Raw genomic sequence first — 22,563 nt, forward strand, 5'->3', positions numbered from 1 at the left:
CTGGCTTTTACTCTTAAAAATGGTGCCGCCTTTTCAGACTTTAATTATGTATACAATTACAAGAACTGAATATTTATATTGCATGCTGTTTATCATACTTCAAATTTTTGTTCAGAAATAGGCACTGGTGTTAAAAAACGTACACCAATCAACATGTATCTGGGGTATTATAAACATTGCCGTTTTTTTTATATATATGGCAGTGCAACATAAACGTACGTAGCACGCGAGGTAAAACGGTGATTATTTTTTTTACAAAACGAGCACTTGAGTATTATGCATTTAGATGCATCAAATTTGCAAATTACAATTTACCTTACAAATAAAAAACGTGCATAAGTTTTATTTATTTTGTATACGAAATTTCATGGTGAGCCTAGATTTTAAGACCCTGGATCGAGAATCATTGTGGACATAAATAGAACACATTACATAGAGCAGCTGTGAAAAAAACCTGCATAACAAATGTAGGTTTTTTTTACTGACGGTTTGAAATAGCATCGATCAACACAACCAATTACCGTTTATTGTTAGATACATCATCTAATATATATATATATATATATATATATATATATATATATATATATATATATATATATATATATATATATATATATATATATATATATATATATATATATATATATATATATATATATATATATATATATATATATATATATATATATATATATATATATATATATATATATATATATATATATATATATATATATATATATATATATATATATATATATATATATATATATATATATATATATATATATATATATATATATATATATACACACACACACACACACACACACACACACATTAATCTACAGTGATTATTCTGAGATTCTACGGTTATTATTTTCGTTCTTCTTAATTCCCACACGTATACCTGATTACATTATGAATTCACGACGGTGACATCTTTCCGACCGTGAAAAAAAATACAATCATCGAAATTTGTCTCGCAACATAAACATTAAATTTCCCAATATACAATATTATAGAATATGTCCTTCGTCGAATCCTTGCCCTTTTCCGAATAATGAACAAACTATGACCTTTAACCTTAGCGTATCAAACCTCTCAACAATGAATTACTTAACCCATTTACCAACACTCACGCACACGTTCTACTAAATTTTCGTATAGTATTCTTACTATTCAAATAAACGACCAGAGTTCAAGTTCAAAATCGATCGTTCACTGATAAGTGTTTTACCTGATGATTCACACAACTATCGTACCCTATTCTCGTCGAGAAACTCACTATCCTTATTTTCATTATCCCCGACACATTATCATCTCATCGTATACTCACTTGCATAGTGTTCGTTTTGAACTATTCTAATTTCATCATTTTTGGCACAATTTAGCACTTCCTATATTAAACCCGTTTCTTTCTAAACACATCTGTTGTCTTTTTATTATTACATCACTATTTACAACCTAGCTCCTAATAAAATGTCAGCGTCACTTACTTCAATAAAACACATTTGCGTCCATTTTGTAGGCCATTATTTCAATTATTAACAATTAACGGTTTACCGTTTTGTCAATGTAAAGCTGCCGTAAATGAGTGCAAAACAGCTTTAACTTTCCACGAGGTTAGCACCTCAAGGGACTTTCTCATGGAGAATGACGACCACAACAATTTATAGTATGAAAGACTGTGTTTACAATCATGTAATTATTCAAACCGTGCTGATTATAAACGGAATATTTCTACTAATTTAATCAGATTCGATGTAAGCACGGGTCTAACTGTTAATTTGTAAATGTCCTTGTCGCGGGAAAATTATTGCTTCTGCCTTCATTGAAATCGCCACGAATAAATCATAACTTGCTCGTTTCTAATTTTTACGCAGCCACATTTCGCGCCAAAAATTCCGTCGTCTGCGACTTTTTAAAATTCTTAAAACACATTAAACTTTTAACTTTATTTTCGAGAACATTCTTAATATTTAGACAATATTTGGTGAAAAATAACCAAAATAAAAGTTTTATTACAAAACCATTCAATATCAAACAGTGACCGATTAAAATTTGCGGTAGTTTTCATGAACTACGACCAACCGTGTTCGCTTTATACGTACAGAAGAACACGCTACATATCTAATACCAACGTCACAAAATAAAATTTGTTGTCAAAGGAACCGCATACACATTTCGAAATTCTTCAACAAGTTTTATAGTACATCATCGCGAATACTCTCGAAAACCGCGAGAAAACATTTTCGCGCCAAGATCTTTCTTTATAGCATAGCCTGCGTATTTTCTGACGTGGCTCCTATCAATATTACTACCACGCATGTCATGTCATCTATCTACACATGTATCATTTATCATGTGTACCCGTATGTACTGGAAAAAAATATCATTAGTCACACAGCATTGCCTGACACAGTGTACAAAACAGAACACTGTTGAATTTTAGTTCTAATCTTGTTACTGTTAATCTATTTGTGTGTTACTGTAACATGATTACAATATTTTTCAAGGTGATGCCATTCGTAAGTGAAAAGATTGAAGAACGACAGCTAAATACTTTCTCACTAACAATGAAACACGTATTCAATCGAAATAAAAGGTAAAAAGTAATTATGAAAGGTCACGAGCACAAAAGGACACAGAATAAAGGAATTTTGTACAAATCAAAATAATTTTTTTCTTCATTTTTGTGTATAAATTTCCCTATTTCGAATCATGGATAAAAATCAGTGTTATCCTGGAAGCCATTTTCTGTTCTAATGAATATAAGCATACTGAAATGAAACACAAGTCGTTACTATGGATACCAGGATTGTGTTCATCTGATCATTTTTAGACATTTTAATATAAGCAGGGGTAAAACCATTTTTATAAACTTGTATATTCACTATGGCGTAAATCAAATGTCTTAGTAACGAAATTGCTAGACGTTACCCTGACAACCGTCAAATCAGCAAACATATTTGGGTTTGACATCTGTCGAAAGTTGTCAAAGATGAACTTTTGAAATGACGTGTTACCTCTGTTCAATGACCTTTTTACCGAGGTCACAGCTGAGCGACACTTCCTCGTGCCATTCGGGACCCGAAGAAATTTCACATAGATCTCGTTCCCAGGTTTGACTGCACACTCCGGTTTCATCTTTTACACAATACCATAGATACGACGGCTCATCTAGCATACCGTGTGTGACACAATCTCCGTTACTGTACATCAACTTCGTATCGTACTGTATATTGCCGAACGGAACTTTATCAGTTGGTCGGATATATTCGAATCCAAAGATGATACTTTTCATGGCAGGGTCGCTGAATTCCGGGGGACACTGCTGACCAAGAACGCCTTTGTCCAGGGTTTTGTTGCACAAGTATTCGATGTGCGTGATGGGGTCCACGTCGTAGTTCGCGACGTCTTCTAAACTGATGAGGATGTGGTTTTGGTAATGTGATGGCATAGCGATATACGCATTCTGTAATCCGTATGTATGAGTGCTTTTTAACTGCTGGAGGTTACGGATGAAAACTGCGACTGAGCATGAAACAACTAAGCCTGTACCGACGAACGAGAAAGCAAGCACGATGACGCTGCTCATAGGATTTTCACAGCACGTACCTTTGAAACAGAAATTGAAGAGCAGTTTGAAGAATTTGAATAAACATACGGTAGTGGCGACGGCTACTGTCAACAACTGCGTCACCTTTGCAGTCGCCCATGAACACGGCGCGATTAAAACGTTTAGAAAAGCTAGCGGTATATCTTCCAACCACATAGGCACCAACCCAGCGTAGTCCTGGGTTATATGCTTCCTTCCCGTGGCTTTGAAGAAACTATTCACCGAATCGAAGATGAAAGTAAAGGTACCGGCGATACTAAATACCAACAACCCAAACAACGTCATCGTATGAGGCGGACCAACTAACAGACCAGCTGACAAATTAGCCCATGCTGAATAATTCAACCAATCTGTAAGTACATCGATAAATCCTAATATTATCACAACGATCGTTTTCCAATCCCAGCCACGATCGTCATCCAGGCCCGGTACAGTGCTTGTCACTCCGCGGTGATATTTCACGCTCGTACTCGTTCCGCCACCTTCACCCGGCATTGTGTATGTGTACGTGTCGACGTCAGAACACAGACACGGAAACTATAAATAATTGCTTGACCAGTACGACCTTGGCTAATACAAAGGACGTTGTCTCTCGATCGATATGTTATTATCCCCAGCAATGTAATCACTTCAAATGTCTAAAAGACAGACGTCTCCACCTGGAAGAGTAAATAAACATAAACAAATTATTACTGTAAATTAAATATATGTCAACGATTTAAACATATGAGTTGTTGGCGAAACGAAGTAGCCGCAGTTCAGAGATAGAGGGGAAAGTTCAACACACGCAGGTCACACACCTCACTGGCACGCCGCGCCGGCCGGCGAGATCACGCGGGCGGATCTGTCAATTCGTGCCTCATTTTCTCAACTTTGACAAACGTATGGTTACCTTTTTCAATACCACATCTAATTCAGGTGTGAAGTCAATGTAGTACAAACGATTCTTTACGTTATGGTGGTTCCAACTTCCCCGTTTACGTGTATCTTTCACAAGGATGGTGGTGGCTGTGTTATTTTACTTCTTAGCGGAACGGCGCGGTGCAGTGTATGCAGTGACGACGTTGAAAGAGTCTCCCTAGGTCACCGAATATTCTAATCACGTTAGTCTTGCCCTGACAAGGCCATGACGTCACAGGTGGTGTTTAATAATTCTATTTTTAGAATCAAAACATACAGCTTCACTGTTTCGTCGTCCGCAACCAGCGTCGTTACATGTATAATGATTAATTGATAGTACATAAGAGAATAAAATATTAACATTCATTGTTCCAAGACTGAATTTGACGGTATATTTAGTCAGTACAATTGTACAATGTAAGCTTTGTTTATTTTGATACGGTAAATTTGGAAACGAATGCGACGTTTTGATCTGTCCAGATCTACCAGTTCGGAGAGAGAGGCATTTACGTGGAATAGATAAAGCATTGCATGATCAAGGTACATATACTAGACGGATCGAAGCGTCACATTCATTTCCAAATTTACAGTTCCAAAGTAACCACATGTTACTGTCATGTGATAGTACATGTACATTCACAGACAAATAATGTATTAGAGTTTGTACACACGACATATATATCTATAGTTATACACGTTGAATATTAAATTGAATACAATATGCTGGCGGATATGTTTGTTACATCACAACACAACATGTTTGAAATAGTGTAAACTAAATCGACGACGCTGGTTAGGAATATCTAATTCAAATAAACTTGTTCTGTTCTGTTCTGTTCTGTTCTGTTCTGTTCTGTAGCTCTTCAATGCAAAGTAATGTTTGATGTGAATACATTTGATCTAATTGTAAATTGCTACGCTGAAGTGAACAAAATACGAGCATGATAGGCTTACAACCACTTAGATATACATAGACATAGCTAAATAAATTTACTTATATATGTGTGTGTGTGTGTGTATGTATGTATGTATGTATGTATGTATGTATGTATGTATGTATGTATGTATGTGTCAATGAATAGTACAATTAAAGATATATATATATATATATATATATATATATATATATATATATATATATTATGTATACACGGATAAACATGCTTGTGTGTGAAATAAGTAATTATATATATATATATATATATATATATATATATATATATATATATATATATATGTATCCTTAAGTCAGTTGAGTCAATCTATTTGTATTCAATATTGTTTTTTATTTAAATGGATACATATATATATATATATATATATATATATACTCGAAAATGTAATACTGCTTGGTTTAACAACATATCATTTTTTACATTAACGTTTTGTCATTGAGTATTGAAATGAAGTACTCAAGTCCTGGATTGATGTGTACACAGTAATTTATTGTTACAGTTTTGATTTATAGCTCCTATCTTTGACAGATGGTATAAATGGTTCAATCTGCACATCGTTTACGGAGGGAAGACTAATAGGACTAGGTACTCGAAGGCCTACTAATAATTTCAGTGCATACTGTAATTCTATGTACATATAACAATATCGATCATGATCGTAAAACGGATTAGATAGATAGGCCACTCGTTTTTCAAGCGGAGATAGACTTTTTTTAAGCTCAGCATCGTTCTCAGCCACGGTACATGTGTCAGCATAGTTGAAATCAAACCATCGAACTGGGATTATTACATATAAGGGGACTCTGATGAATAAAGTTCTCTGTCTGTCTTTCTGTCTGACTGACTCTGTGTCTCTCTGACTCTCTTTCTCCCCCTCTCTCTTTCTCTCTCACTCACTCACTCACTCACTCACTCACTCACTCACTCACTCACTCACTCACACACACACACACACACACACACACTCTCTCTCTCTCTCTCTCTCTCTTTCTCTCTCTCTCTCTCTCTCTCTCTCTAAGGGGCACAGCTATTGCCACTGTTTACATTGACTAAACTAATATTTTCATTCATCGTTAACCCTCCAGCTGTGCTATAATTATGACGTACATCATATTTTGTTAACCCCCTGTTATAATATTTATGGCATCACTAGACAACACCAAATAAGGTACAACGTGCACGTGCGTGTCGGCATTGCCACGTTGTCAAGGTAACGGCTATCTCAAGCGACCTTATGTTTCTCATCTCTTGGTAAGGTCACCTGGGTTCGAGAACCGTACCGATTATAATACGATAGATTCTTAAAATAAGACAATGTACTAAGGAAGGGATCAAAGAAGCAATTCATATACAGACTTTACAAGCCAACGCTCAATGAAGAGCGATGACAGGCAGCCCAGTCTTAGCTAGTTATGTTTACGATAAAAACAAACAAACAAACAAACAAACAAACAAACAAATGACAGCAAAATCAGCAAACACTGACATACATGACATACATGTACGGCAGAGTAATTATGAGAATTACGATTCAGTCACTGTACGCAATCACCTTGATATTTGAAAATGGTTTTCTTTCTAACTGTACTGCTACAATGTTTTCATAAAGTCTAAAATTGGAAAATCATACAATGTACTGAAATATTACTGAAATTTCAAAAACTGATACAATGTACCTAATCATTAATTAAATTTAAGCAAATGATAATTTGCTACTACAGCGAATTTCACATGACCATTCAGCTTTTCTGTTTGATACAACCACGCAAAAATCGTTAAGAAACTGCATGTGCCACTTCAATAGCAGGATAGCATCTTTTGCTACATTTAGTCTAAATAAAATAAACCATTTAAATGCATTGCAACTCCATGCAGACATTCAGGCGCCAATGTTTTTCTCAGTATCAAACATGAAAGGTGCGAAAAATGTCCTTTTATTTGTGGTGTTCATTTGATGTAGCAATTCCATATTCTTATTGGTTTCTGGGTGGTTGTATCAATGTTGTCAAATTCGCTGAACTATGTACCTAAACATTAGAATGAACTATAAGTTACAAACTTGATACAATTTAACTAAACGTTAATTAATTTAGATTACAACATTGCTACAATGTATCTTTTCAAATATCAATGTCATATCAATAGTCGTATATGTGACAGGGTGATTTATGGCCTTCGTTGACAATCGAATAAACTATGATGTCAATCATTTGCAGCATAGATTCGATCAGTGAATTTGTTACCCAACTACGCTGTGGATTTTCGGGAATTTGTTTATTTGTAGCCGCAGATACGTAATACGAGAACGCGCTGCGCTGTTCTTCCAGTCACATGATTCGTCCATGCGTTGGGTTACACATTGAAGCCTGATATCGGGTGACTAACATCAATTTCTGAACATCTGACCTTTCTTTGTCCGTACGTAGAGTGACTTTTATAGCCTTTGTGACCTGCACATTATTCTATGTGTACACGGTAATGTGATACATATATATACATGTATACTCTCAATTGTGGTAATGGACTGTATACTGGTATTTCACACATACCAATGACGTCATCAGTATTTTTTTGTCGTTAGGGGCCAGATCAATAGTTCAATTCAACGTAGAATAAAAAATAACTAAATTCTTATACTTTGGGTGTGTGTGTGGGGGTGGGAGGGGGTTGAGTCATTTTCCTACAAAAAAAATCGATTTTACTTTTAAGGGATGTTTTATACCCCAAATACAAATATTTCTTTAAAAACCATGGCAAATTGAGAAATGGAAGAATTTTGCCTTACTAACTATAGTAAATGCATGCATGGCACTAAAATAAAGTAGAGTGTCAGCAAAATACCATTGTTTACTCACTACATACATGTACTACTTACTGGCTTTATATTCATAGCAATACATACTACTACATACTGGCTTTATATTCATAGCACTACATACTACTATATACTGGCTTTATATTCTTAGCACTACATACTACTACATACTGGCTTTGCATTCATAGCACTACATACTACTATATACTGGCTTTGCATTCATAGCACTACATACTACTACATACTGGCTTTATATTCATAGCACTACATACTACTACATACTGGCTTTATATTCATAGCACTACATACTACTACATACTCGCTTTGCATTCATAGCACTACATACTACTACTTACTGGCTTTTAATATATTCATAGCACTACATACTACTACTTACTGGCTTTATATTCATAGCACTACATACTACTACATACTAGTTTTATATTCATAACACTACATACTACTACATACTGGCTTTTAATATATTCATAGCACTACATACTACTACTTACTGGTTTTATATTCATAGCTGATTGTGCAGTTTGAAGCAATTTTCTATTTTGGCCAACTTTGTTAGATGGGGGGGGGGGGGTGTATCAGGCCTAAGTATAATAATTTAGTTTTGTATCCTACGTTGAATAACTGATCTCACCCCTTATACAGTTCTGGGTCCTTTTCAAAGAGGTGATTATTAATACAGAATAGACCCATGACGTCAATAAACCTTTTGTTGTGTTGTATATTACTCGATCCAACCATGGTCCTCCATGTGATCCCACAACTTTTTACATTGTATTGTCTTCGAATTCTCCTTCACAGGTTTTTAAACAGGGGGTAAACAGGGGGTATGTATACAATGCAGACAATTTAATATGTATACATTCCTGCTCCACAGACACCCATGACCACAATTTACATTAAGTAAGCAGTTATTAGTTTCCCATCGCCAGGCAGTCTAATCACTGCTATATGTCTACTTGGATGCCTGGTATTAGAATCCGATATTATACTGCATTTAATTGATGGATAAAAAACGGTGTGTGTATGGGGGGGGGGTGTTGGGTGTTACACTGTTCTGTAACCAATGACCCATACAAAAACCCATATGGTAAACAGGACCAAAATGAATAAATTCAACGATGTCATTTCACTTTAACACATTCAGAGGTTCGTAGTTATTTTGTTGTTAGAAAAAAATATACACCGAATGATGAACGATAACGCGAATTCAGAGAGACCCCAAAATGCTCCTATGGTCAGTGGATGTATATATTTAAACAGAATATACTTTACAACTCTAAAGATCAAAAGTCTTACTTGGCCACAGACACATTTTCTTATCGGATAGCAACTATTTTTATACCTCTGACTGTTTGTCGCGCCGCACTTTAAAGTTCATTGACCCTACCAATGCTAACAGGTTAATAAAGTGTTGGTTTTTGTCACCAAATTTCACTATATGTGCCCCGTAAAGTTATCTTCACTTAAGGTGTGTCGACATAGAAATAAGCCTGAAACCTCTCAAGGCAGAATGAACGTTCATTAGTTGGGCCATTTTAAAATTGATCACGATTACAAGTATTTGGCTTGTTTTTACGATGTATTGGTTTGGACTATTAGGATTAATTACTTACTTTGATATATAATATATGCTAAAAGTTGGAATAAAGAGCACACGATGAAAGAAATGACGTGTATATATGTATGGAGTCTCCCAAATTCGTCATACTATGTTGATTGTTGTTTACTTAAAACAGTCACTAGTACCTTTTGACCTACCTTAGCTTTGCAATCCAATGTTGTGAGAGCAGATTATATACTTCAAATTCCCGACTGTGCTATGATCTCCATAGACTTGAAGAAGTAGATACTTCAACTTGTCGCGAATCCCACAACGGTAGACGATAGCCCTGCTTTGCTGACGTTCTGTCTATTCATCGACCTTGAGTAAACTGTCTACGCTCCCTGACCCCGTGTCGGTTCAAATATCTCTTACCTAAGGCTTGAATTTGGACTATTGTGCGACTTCTGCATCACACTAGTATAATTCCTGTACAGTCTCGTTACCGTAGTTTAGTTAGAAACTACTTAGCATCCAGACGAGCATCACACTGACATACAACAAACCCCAACAAAGAATTTACGTTCTTATTTACTGCTTTATCTTTCTTTAGGTCAGCATGGAAAGTGAACTTTTGACCCTTGATGCGACCTTCCTCTGTGCATTCTGTTGTTGAAAACAATCGATGGTTACGTGTAGACTACCAATGATACTCGTATCGTCACGCGAGACAGCATGACGGGTTCACACGCATGCAATCACACGATTTTGTTTTGTGTATTGCTGTTGACGTTTTCGGCAGTCTAAGACGTTTGACTTCTTGCATTAATTGCAACATATAGGGAATTATATTGAAATTGAAATTGCTACATTACACATGGTCGTACAAAAGAGATCTAGAAGTTGAGAGGCAGTTAATTGTATCGGAAAGTTGACGCACAATGATTTGCATTGTGTTTACTCACTGTACCGCAGGCCTGTTATAGACTTACGTTTCCAGAAGATGCGTGATGTTTGGGTCTGACTTTTTGAAGGTATTTGTAGTGTTAAATTACGAGCACCCTCAACGATGGTTGTTATTTTTCATTTTGTCTTTTTCCTGCTCCTGCGTCTATGTGCCGTTAACATTGACTATCACTATCACGATTTTCATTTTTTTTTACTTTTCAAAGTTATTTTATTAAGGTTTTGTACAGTGCACTGAGACGCAACAAACAGAGGCAGTCGATTTAAAATACGGTTTTAAAATCTAAAAAAAAAAATAATCTGGTTCCATGTTCTTTGAAGGAAAGGAAACGCTATTTAATATTTGAAAATCTTCATTACAGAAAAGGGCTCTCTAGCTGGGCAAAAACATATTTTTTTTTGAATTTGCCGGGTTTTTGTAATTTGCATACAATTAGCATATTTGAATATATAATGAGCTTCAAGGATACTTATCAGAGGTATACCGTATATCATATCAGTTCTGTTCACGGATGCTGGTATGTATGTATAAACAAAAAAAGAATTTCAAAAGCTGCAAAAATAATCATTTTGTGTTATTGAAACACACTCTCATATATGCTGAGTTTAGCTACATCCTCAGAAATAGGCGTCTTCCAAAAGCTTTATTAGATTGCAAGATACGTATTGTCGCTCTGCCCCCACCACCCTCAAGCCAGTAGCTCTACCTATACGTGAATGGGTTGACCGATGTGTGGGGGCGCCCGTCATGATGTTCCTTACAGACTGTAACAACAGTTTAAGGCGATAAAATCACAATGTAAGCAATTGAATACAGGAAGAAAATCAATTATAGTAGAATACGCCCCATGGATCAATTTCCATGAAAATCCAAAGCAAAAGTTCTTATAATTTCTCCAAAATTTCTACAATTATCGTTTATTTTTCCCACAGAATATAAAGACAGCATTAGACTGCCTATTGAATAGTCTCTTCCTTGTCTATGGGCGACTAAATTGAACTGTAACAGTTGTCATCTTAGACAAAATTTTGACCTGTATATCAAACATCTCTTCGGTAAAATCCGAATGTATTTTCTTGGTTTTAACTGAGAAAGAGTGTGAATATTCTTGAACGAAGTAAAACTAAAAGTTTTATAATTTTCATTTCTTACGAGCATACTAAATTCAATGTGTTATTTAGAGGTGTTCAAAATCTTTTTGAGAATATCTATGACTCACTCTGGAAAACAACATCAAGAATAAATGCGAACAATTCAAACAAAATATCTGAAAACTTTATGTTATTATTTACATATATTAAATATTACATCACGAGAGTGAAAAAAAGCAGACTATAATATAATAATCTTTATTCATCCAAATAAATGCGGAAATTTGTTGAATGGTCGCCGCAAGAGCAGCGCCCTAGTGCCCTAGTGTTGAAGAAATCGGAGGAAACCGGAGTACCCGGGTGAAACCTGCGTTGTTCGGCAGGGTCAAACTGAGCAACACCCTTCTCACATACAGACCTGGTTAAATTTTAAATCAAACCCAGCCAACATCAGGCGGATTCGAACCCAGATTGCAGGTAAAAGGCTTACCACTCGGCCACCGACAACCCAACGACTAGCTACATTACATAAATATTACATTACGATATTGGGGAAAAAAACAGACTAGCTACGTTACATAAATATTTAAATCACGATAGTTAAAAAAGCAGATTAGCTATATTACATATGTATGTTATATCGATAGTTTTAAAAGGCAGATTAGCTACATTACATAAATATTACATCACGATAGTGAAAAAAGCAGCAAACTAGCTACGTTATATAAATACGTCTAAATATTAAAGAAGAACCCATTTATATTATAAAAATGTAATGGTAAGTGTGACTACAAATTAAATATGGCGAACAACAAACCCAGTACTTTTTTATGAAAAATACTATTTTGTTCAATAGAGATTTTAATGATGCTACTGTCCGCATGGAATTGCATTATCTTACAGTATCCTACACCTTGATATAGTCATAGCGAGTATAATGTATGCAGTGAGAAAACAACTGGCTAGGTTGTGGCGTCACTTCCTGTTAGAGCTGTCCTCATTCCCTGTTACTAGTCTGCGTTCATCTTGTTACAACACTGTTAATATACGAATGAAAATTACGCCATCGAATTGCTCATAATTTATGAGTCAATGCCAACTTTGAGTCAAGTGCAAGTGACGGTTAAAGTATGCTTTACTAAGCAGAAAACTTCAATTACCTTTCAGATTAAATATGTTGTTAAATTTTCGCCCCAATACCTAATATAATCAAACCCTGTAGTTATCACTAGAACGTTTTGTTGATGACCCTAAACATGCCAAAGTATCGACCCACTTTAAACCGTACTAGATAGAATAGATGATGGTAAATTGACTCAGAATGTACACTTGACTCTGTTTCAGATAAAACCTAACTAGATAAAATCTATACTCCAGATTCATGGATGTAAGGTACGACGTGTCTTGTCACGCTATCAACTATCACTCAAGCCTGCTAGGAAAGCAAGCCGTATCTTACGGTCTCAGCCTGGACTCAATCGTTCAATTCCGAAATACCTACTTTTAGTCGTTTTACACTGTGTGAGTCACAACACAGTCTAGGGTACATAGCTAATGATGTAAGGTAAACGTTTTTCAATAATGCCCTTCATGGTGAGCAGGACGGAAGGGCAGATAGAACTCAATCCAATAGCCCCTTCCCCCCTCTAAGAGTCCTAGGCCTTTTAACGTCTATTAGAGTCAAATCGACCCAAAGTTCTGTTTAAGATAATCATATCACGACTGTGCCTCAGTCCACCCAGCTGTATAATTGAGGATCTGGTAGGATAGAGGTTGCGATGTGAATGCTTTAATCCTATGCGCTTATAAAGGCTGCAATGGATTGTATGCTAGCTCCCCAGAGCGTTTAGGAAGTATAGACGGCCGTTGTGCCGATATAGATCCTAGACATTCATTCGTATAGATCCGAGCCAGGGGAAATAATTGTAACGCACTTTGAGCACAGAGTGGGAAAGTGCTATATTAAAACTAACATTACTATTATCATGATAAAAGAGAATAGTTAGTATCATGTGACCCTCTGAACTGAAAACTTGGAAATATAGCTTTCCTTAACGTGATCGGTGTTTTCGGAGAGCGTACACCCCTATAGAAAAGTATGTGGGTATGTGCCACTCAAGTGGGTCACTGCTTCATTGGTAAATTCCATAATAACGAGGTCCACTAACATGGGAAACATCTTCATTCGTGTTAGAAATACATTTGTACCGTCACAGCATCAGAATAAGGGTAGTTGACCGGTTGATTGTGACTGGAAATCCTTAACACTAGGTCTGTTTTCGTTGATTGCACACGACATGTTTTGAACTTGAGCCATACAGGACACCCCCATCTGCAAATTTGATGAGTAACCCCCCCCCCCTCTCTCTCTCGTGGGAGTTTGATGTTCATTTCCCCCATTATTTCTCACCTCATTAGGCTGCAGTGTCACTTGTCTGCATTACCTCTACTTCGTTATGCACGAAACCAAAGGCACGAGGAATATTTTTACGAAACCTTTCAAATTGGAATGTATAAATAAACGGATTTGCGCACATGTTGCAAAACACTAAGATGATGGTGAAGTGGTGAAAGAAGCTTGTAAAATCGAGATAACCTCCAAGATTAAAATACAATAATTCAATACTGTTGGGTCCCCAACATATGGCGTATGTCACCCCTACGATAAACAAAGTTTTGACGACATTCTTCTGTGCTCTAAGAACATTTGGATCAGACACGGGACCTGCTGTCGTGTTAGGTTGAAGTGACGTCACTTTATTTTTTCTCAGTTTATTCCATATTCGTAGATAGCAGTATAACATTAAAACCAGGGGAATTAACCAAGCTACCAAAAATAATACAATTCCAATGAAAATTTTGTACAGAGTGCCCACACTACGCTGGACACACACTCCCCCAGCATTGTAAAAAGTCGGACCCCAAAATAACTCGACTGGGATCCCTACAAACCACTCAATAACAATGATATACTTCACCTTCTTCTTAGTGAACCAATTGAGGTGAAAAATCGGATGACAAATGGCTAGGTATCGCTCTATCGTCACTGCTGAAAGATTCGCAGTGGAGGCAAGAAACAATGACCACATGACAAACTCAGAAAACCAGAATTTGCAAGCTAAGTCTCCCATGAACCCTTTACCTGGTATGGTGACAGGAATAAGCTTTAAAACAACGAACGTTAGGGCACTGCTCAGGTCTATTAATGACTGATTGAAGAGAAATCTGTGTGTCAATCCTTGTAGAGTATGTACTCGTAAAAAGACAAAGCAGACGAAAAGATTGCCTGTTAAGGCGACGACTCCGACGACTGCGTAGATAACGTTCAATGTTGTTTGAATATCGAATGAGGGCGCTGTATTAGTGTTGTTCAGCTCCATCTTCATGAGCCTCAAAGTTCGCTATTTTGTTCCACACCATACACCACCTTCGTCCTGAAGCTGTTTCCAAACCCACAAAGCGTCTAGTTTTCAGCTCCTGCAATTGATACATTTACAATACACCATCAAGTTGTTGCAATAATGACAATGAAAATCTAACGGTTTTACACCTCTAGGACCGGTATGAATAATAAATAAAATCAGTAAACATCGGAGGAAAATCTATGTGTGACTGCACATTCTAAATGGATAATGGCATTTTACGTATGAAAGTTTTGCTCGTGATCGCTTTAAGTTATAGAAAAGCGTATTCGCATTGAAGTCTTTCCTGCAATAAAGTATGTCCCTGGGCTGTGACAATGTTAATCACATTATCTACATGGTTTCAGAAAGGGAGTAATCGACTGTGTAATCATTTCGTGAAAAAGGAGAAGTACTAACAGAATACAACACTCACTATTTATGGACGTCAAACAGTTTATAAGAAAAGCTTGTCACTAGACATGTCAAACATTGAATAAGTATATGTTATTTGCCAAATACAGTTCCATATCTTGCTGCGAGAGGTAATTTTTTCGGTAATAACGGAGAGCCGGAGGCGGAAAAATTACCTCGAGCAGCAAGATATTGAACAGTATTTGGCAAATAACATAATTATACGTCACCTGCGACTACGAATTCAATTTTTGAATGTCTAAAAATGCTGTTTCATTTCAAAACAAAATCACTTCCGCGTTATACTGTTGAGCGTAGTATCACGCACCTCTCTGATGACCCCAGTGCGGTTGTTTACATGTTAGCCTTAACTATATCATCCAATCAGAGTGCGCGTTTGCTCAGTAGTACGACGTAATGCTTACTATTTGCATACATTACTTTGTTGTTCTAGTTAAGCAATAATTACACCCTCTGTGGCGGTACTTTTGACATCCTTCATAAATTTAGGAATTCTTGTTTACGATTGCGTGACGACCGTGCGTTCGCCGTATCTGTACTATCGCCGTTCTGCATGGAGATTTTGAGTTTCCCAAAACGTGTAGTTCAAAGACTTATTACAATGTATACAACGATTAATTTCGTACGGTTGACAACAAATTTGGCATTTGGAAATGTTGGTTTTAACTGTATTTCTAGTTGTCTGCCAGTGCTCGGTTTGTTTACAAGGGGACATGCAGTAATCATGTGATACAACAAGCAAAAATACGGCTATTGGTGAAAAATAGGCCTGGCAGTGTGCAGGGTTTTCAAGCAATCAGAATGCGAGATTGGTAACAGGTGACGTATAAACGTACTTATATTTTTTTTCATTTCAAATGTTATTGACATCTCAAGTCTACCATCATCACGATCTACACACTTATTACTAACACTGCTACATGTAATCATCTGGCTTGACATATATCTCTGTTGGTAAGATTATTTAGCCAGATGATAAAATGTAGCAATGTTGGTAAGATTTTTGTTGAGCCAGACGATAAAATGTAGCAATATTAGTATTTGTTGAGCCTGACGATAAAATGTAGCACTGTTGGTAAGACTTTGTTGAGCCAAATGGGTTGTGTAGCAATGTTAGTACGATATTTGTTGAATTAGACGATAGAATGTGGCAATATTAGCACGATATTTCTTGAGCCAAATGATAAAATGATAGCACTGCTGGCAAGTATTAGTAGTAATAAATAAATAAAATAAAATAAATAAATAAATAAATAAATACATACATACATACATACATACATACATACATACATACATACATACATACATAAACAAACGAATATGCCAGAACGTTATTCCAGTGTCATTGAACGCACACAGTACATTAATATTGCACTAGTACTACTATAATTTCATGATGGTTTTTTCTTCCGTAAGGAGGAGATATATTTATGGGTGGAAGTCTGTGTGTCTGTGTGTCTGTCTGTCTGTCTGTCTGTGTCATCGTTTTCTCCATAACGACTTGCTCAATTCAAACGAAATTTTGAAGACGTATTTCGTAGGGTAATGGCAAGACTTGATTAGGTTTTGGTAAATATCCCGTGAATATTAATGAGCGATTTACATAATCAATGATTTTCGGTAATTAGACTATATCTCAAGAATGCACACTTCGAATTCATTATACCCTGGTACACACATTTGCGATACCAAAGCACACCTGTCCTGAAAATATTATTAATGTAGCTTTTAGTTTTAATAAGATATTGGCATATTTTTGGTACATTGTACACACGATCGTCATGGACATTAAAGGAGCTGTGTCATCGTTTTCTCCATAACGGCTTGCTCAATTCAAACGAAAGTTTGAGGACGTATTCCATAGGGTAATGTCAAGACTTGATTAGGTTTTAGTAAAAATCCCGTGAATATTAATGAGAAATTTACGTAATTATTGATTTTTGGTAATTAGGCTATATCTCAAGAATGCATGCTTCAAATTCATTATAACTTGGTACACACATTTGCGATTCCAAAGCGCACCTGTCCCAAAAATATTACTAGTTTTAAAAAGTTATTGGCATATTTTCGATTGGCCAAAAAAAAAAGAAAAAAATAGTTTCTCGTCAGGAAATGTCGTCTAAAGTGGTGCGACTTTATCACCATTTTCTAAAACATGACTAGCTCAATTCAAAAGAAATGTATTGCATGTGTTCTGTAGGGTAGTGACAAGAACTGATTAGGTTTAAGTAAACATCCCAAGAATATTAACGAGAAATTTACATAATTAATGGTTTTCAGTAATTAGGCTATATCTCAAGAATGCACACTTCAAATTCAATATAATTTGATACATGCATTTGCGATACCAAAGCGCACTTGTCCTGAAAATATTATTGATGTAGCTTTTAGTTTTGATAAATTATTGGCATATTTTTGTAGGCCACTAAAAAGGAAAAAATAGTTTCTCGTCAGGAAATGTTGTCTAAAGTGGTACAACGATGCGCTTATTTTTTTTTTTTTACATTCTCAACAAATGTCACAGTACATGTTGTGGTTGGCCAGGAGATCACTAACAGCAATGAGCAAATAACAATCAATGAGAAAAAATAAATTATTGCATATGTTCTGTTGTATTCCAACAATTGTCTGTAGGAACGACAGTCTCAAAACTTTGCCCTTACAGAAGACATTCAGTTTACATCTGGTATGTAAGTATTTTTACTCGAGTAACCTAACGTATAATCTCAGCTTGATCCACTGTAAACTTAAATTGAATATACCAGCATGCACATCGTACATATATGGCAAAGATAGACAAATAAATACATATATGCTTAAAAAACCCAGCTAAATTCACGTAACATTGCCCAAATAATGTCCGTCATCAAAGTGTTTTTATACTGGTTCATACAGTATTGTAGAGAAGGACGAAACTTCGAGACACACCGACACATTACGAATGAAAAGAAAATACAAGTAATTGTGATACATTGTGATACACTGTTATTACCGGACACATTGCAATAAGACTGCTTAAAGTGCAGCATATTACATTTCCCCGCGGACTACAATAACTTCAGTGGTAATGTGTTACATCTGCTCTCTACACTGCATGCATAGTGATTGGTTAAGTAAACATGAAATATGCATAAGATACTGGTATATAATTGGTAAACGCAAACACCCCCGGGTATCACATTACGCGGCGGAAGGAAAACGCCAACACATCCAACCCCAATATTACATAAATATTGTATCACTAATGATTTTCACTGTACCGTGATGAGCTTAACCCTACCCTCTGCGCTAACTTGGGGGCCCAGCTCTCGAGACTATCAACCTCTCCACAACTATATCATACAAACAACACGACGTAGTGTAGATATGGAACTAGTTATATTGTTATGTTATTGTTATTTTTTGTTTATTAAGGTGTCATGATTAGGTGGACTTAACAAATTATACAGTACTAAAATAAAACTTACAAAAAATAGCCACATCCAGCCCTCTGGCAAAGAATATCAAATTAGATAAATAAATAAAATAAATAAATATCACATACGTCTCTGTTGTAAATAAAGTTTTTGGTAGTAACACATTCTAACGTATTTTGGCTTTGTTTTTTCTTAGCGAATGTGATAAATGTTCATAATTTCAAGTTTTGGATATTCATTTTAACCTTATACTTTACAAGTGAAAATGCATTAATTTCCGAGTCCACAACATATTTTTTCCAAGTCAAGTTTGACTTCAAAATACTAGATATACATTACCGATAGTTTGGAGTAAAAATGAATCGGAGGGAGGACACGTGTGATACTAAACACTATCTGATCTATTTTAGGGTTTTATCTTCATACATTTTTTTTTATATTTTACTGATAAAAATGCAACATTGCAAGACCTTGTTGGCATTATGTTAACTTTACTTTGAAATAAGAAATGGATGAATGAATGGATGGATGGATGGATGGATGGATGGATGGAAGAATGAATGAAGGAATGAATGAATGAATAAATAAATAAATAAATGAATGGATGGATGGATGGATAGATGGATGGATGGATGGATGGAAGAATTAATGAATGAATGACTGGCTGGCTGGATGAATGAATGGAAGAATGAATGGATGAATGGATGGGTGGATGGATAGATGGATGGGTGGGTGGATGGATGGATGGATGGATGGATGGATGGATGGAAGAATGAATGAATGAATAAATAAATAAATAAATGAATGGATGGATGGATGGATGGATGGATGGAAGAATTAATGAATGAATGAATGACTGGCTGGCTGGCTGGCTGGCTGGATGGATGGATGGATGGAAGAATGAATGAATGAATGAATGAATGAATATGAACAGGAAAATGGACGAAAATGCATGCAATAGGACGGCAGACATCAAATGCGTTAGATATGGCGAATGCAGCAATTGTATATTGTACATTGCATCGACAGCTTGTGTGCTTTAACCTTTGTAAATCGTATAGCGTTCCGTTTTCCCTTTCAAAACTCCGTTGTATTATTGTATTCACATAACCTATCACAAACCAATCAGGCTAAAATCTTCTTCTCAAAAACTCCAGGCATCTCAAACATGTATCTTTTCGCTATTGAAATCTGCATGCCTGCAAACATAAAACGCTGCCTTTAATTTGAAATAATGTCACAAAATCACCATTAAATCGTTTTGCTATATACATTTGCCTTTAGCTATTCAAAGAAAGAGCTAGAGTACGCAGTTAACGATGGTTGCATAAAGAGCTACTTATATAACTGCGAGCTTGTAGGACAGAGTAATTTTTTCAGGAAGCCGTGATATGCTTTCTACGTTAACCGTTGTCACGACTATATCTTAATATCGAATGTAACCACGCCGAAACCAATGAGTATCTGCAAATGCTACACTTTAAAGACAGCAAGATTTCATGAGTACAATTTCTTGCGACATTTCGTCTAAATGCAATGAACTAACGTACCACCATGCATACCTTCAAATACATATAGCAAATGCAGATATCACAACGTTGGTGCCTGCATGTCTACATATAAGTGTAGAACATTTTAATGTTCATTCCCCATTTTGACAAAATGTAGCAAGAAATTGCGAAACTTGCTATCTGAATGTGTAGAATGTACAGTTTCTTATTTTGGTTTGTGCAAGATTTTATCAAACAGCCAGAAAACCAGTTAACACTAATATGAAACAGATAGTAATATAACATCATACAATGTCTGGATATGACCTGGTAATACAGTAGGGCCCCTCTTCTGATTTGGTGCCGAAAAAAGTAGCTAAGTAGTAATCGAATCAGACTTTGATCATTCTGAATAACAATAAATAACGTTTTTTAATGGTTTAAGTTATGATAAGTACTTTTCAGATAGACTCATGACAGTGAAAACATTGCAACTTTCCTTAGTTGTTTTATGCAACTACGTGAGTACAAGACTAAATATGCACTGGCATTAAGGTAGAATGGCCTCTTGGAAGAATTTCGCTGGAAATCAAAGTTAGAATCGCTCCAAACTTCGTCATATGGAAGCTTGTTTCTGGCCCTTTTTAAACAATATGACATTTTTGGGGTCCACCGTCTTATTTGCAAGGAAATCGGCAACCTTTTATTTTCCCATACAATTAACACATGACTTTGTGGCCATATTGGATTCTAAAATTATTCAAATTTGACTTCTAGGTATACAGATTACACTGTGACCTCTGCTTGTTCCCCCGATTTTAATTGAGGAAGGGTTGAAGCTTCCATGAACTAATTAACAGCAGATGATTAAACAGTCTATTTCCCGAGTGCATTTTAGGCTATCGCAAAAAGGATTGTTAATGCTGGGGTTTCTTTAAGACAGTCTAAAATTAGTTATCTCCAAAACTTCCAAACGATGTTCACAACACCAAAATTATACAAAAATTCCATGAAAAGCTTTCTACAATTTAAAAAGTACTTGAAAGTCGAAATAGGCTTGAGTGTGTATTTAAAGTTGATACCGGTGAACTGAGCGGTTTTTTTTCCTTCATATGGACACTGCAGAGGTTTAATGTAATGAACGTCTCGGAAATGTAGGACTTAAATTTTTCCTGTTACTATGATCAGGAAAAGTGTAATCGATTTTAAGAAAAAAAAACGGTGTTCATGATTTTTAATGGAGAAGGTGATTTGTTCAAGAAGCCGCATGATACCTATATTATGTTGAATGTGTCAAATTACTCGCACTTAACTGGTTTGCTGCATATGGAAATGCACAAATACCTTTGAATATCACCATGGCAATAAGCTACCTTTGTGTTGATTTCTCCACTGTTGAAAATAGTGAGGAATAGTATATAGTGACGAATAGTATAAAATACTGAAAGTCGCAGGCTAAGATCGATGGCAAAAACCCGGGGAAGGGGGGGGGGGAGTACTACCATAGAAAGGTATACGGGTTGGTACTTCCCAAATGAATCACTTTTGCTCGAAACAGGTCTCTAAAGATTGGTTGACATTTCATCGAAAATTTCTCTTATCATACTATTGGTACTTTAGAAATACCTTCAGAATAAAGGTAATTATCCGGATGATTGCTATTGGATATCCTTATATATCTGGGTTATTTAATTATACAACTTTCAGATTTTTTGAATCTGGGCAGCATACCCCTTCTCAAAATTTGGGTGGCGGATGGGGTGGGTGTGGGGGTACTGCGAACGTCTGCTAGGTCTACGAGACAGTCTTCTACAGAAAGTAACAGTGAATGCCTACATTTGAAAGTCTTAATTTCTATCCGACTATAACCATCTCCCAATATAAGGTTTGTTTGCATGTATGT

At 35.9% G+C, this 22,563-nt stretch overlaps 1 protein-coding gene across 2 annotated transcripts; it reads right to left on the reverse strand.

Moving 5' to 3' along the window:
* Nucleotides 1-839: 839 nt before the first annotated feature.
* LOC144448321 (uncharacterized) lies at nt 840-10,238 on the reverse strand. 2 transcript variants are annotated; one of them, XM_078138512.1, is made up of 2 exons: nt 10,076-10,238; nt 840-4,284 (listed from the first exon to the last, which is right to left on the reverse strand). In XM_078138512.1, exon 2 carries the CDS (start codon nt 4,118-4,120, stop codon nt 3,029-3,031), a length of 1,092 nt encoding a protein of 363 aa, XP_077994638.1. In that variant the 5' UTR covers nt 4,121-4,284; nt 10,076-10,238; the 3' UTR covers nt 840-3,028. The 2 variants fall into 2 exon arrangements, with proteins under 2 accessions (XP_077994638.1, XP_077994637.1); XM_078138511.1 differs by lacking the exon at nt 10,076-10,238 and adding an exon at nt 4,518-4,659.
* Nucleotides 10,239-22,563: the final 12,325 nt, after the last annotated feature.

The sequence above is a fragment of the Glandiceps talaboti genome, chromosome 17 (genome assembly GCF_964340395.1).
Source record: "Glandiceps talaboti chromosome 17, keGlaTala1.1, whole genome shotgun sequence".
NCBI classification, from domain to species: Eukaryota; Metazoa; Hemichordata; class Enteropneusta; family Spengelidae; genus Glandiceps; species Glandiceps talaboti.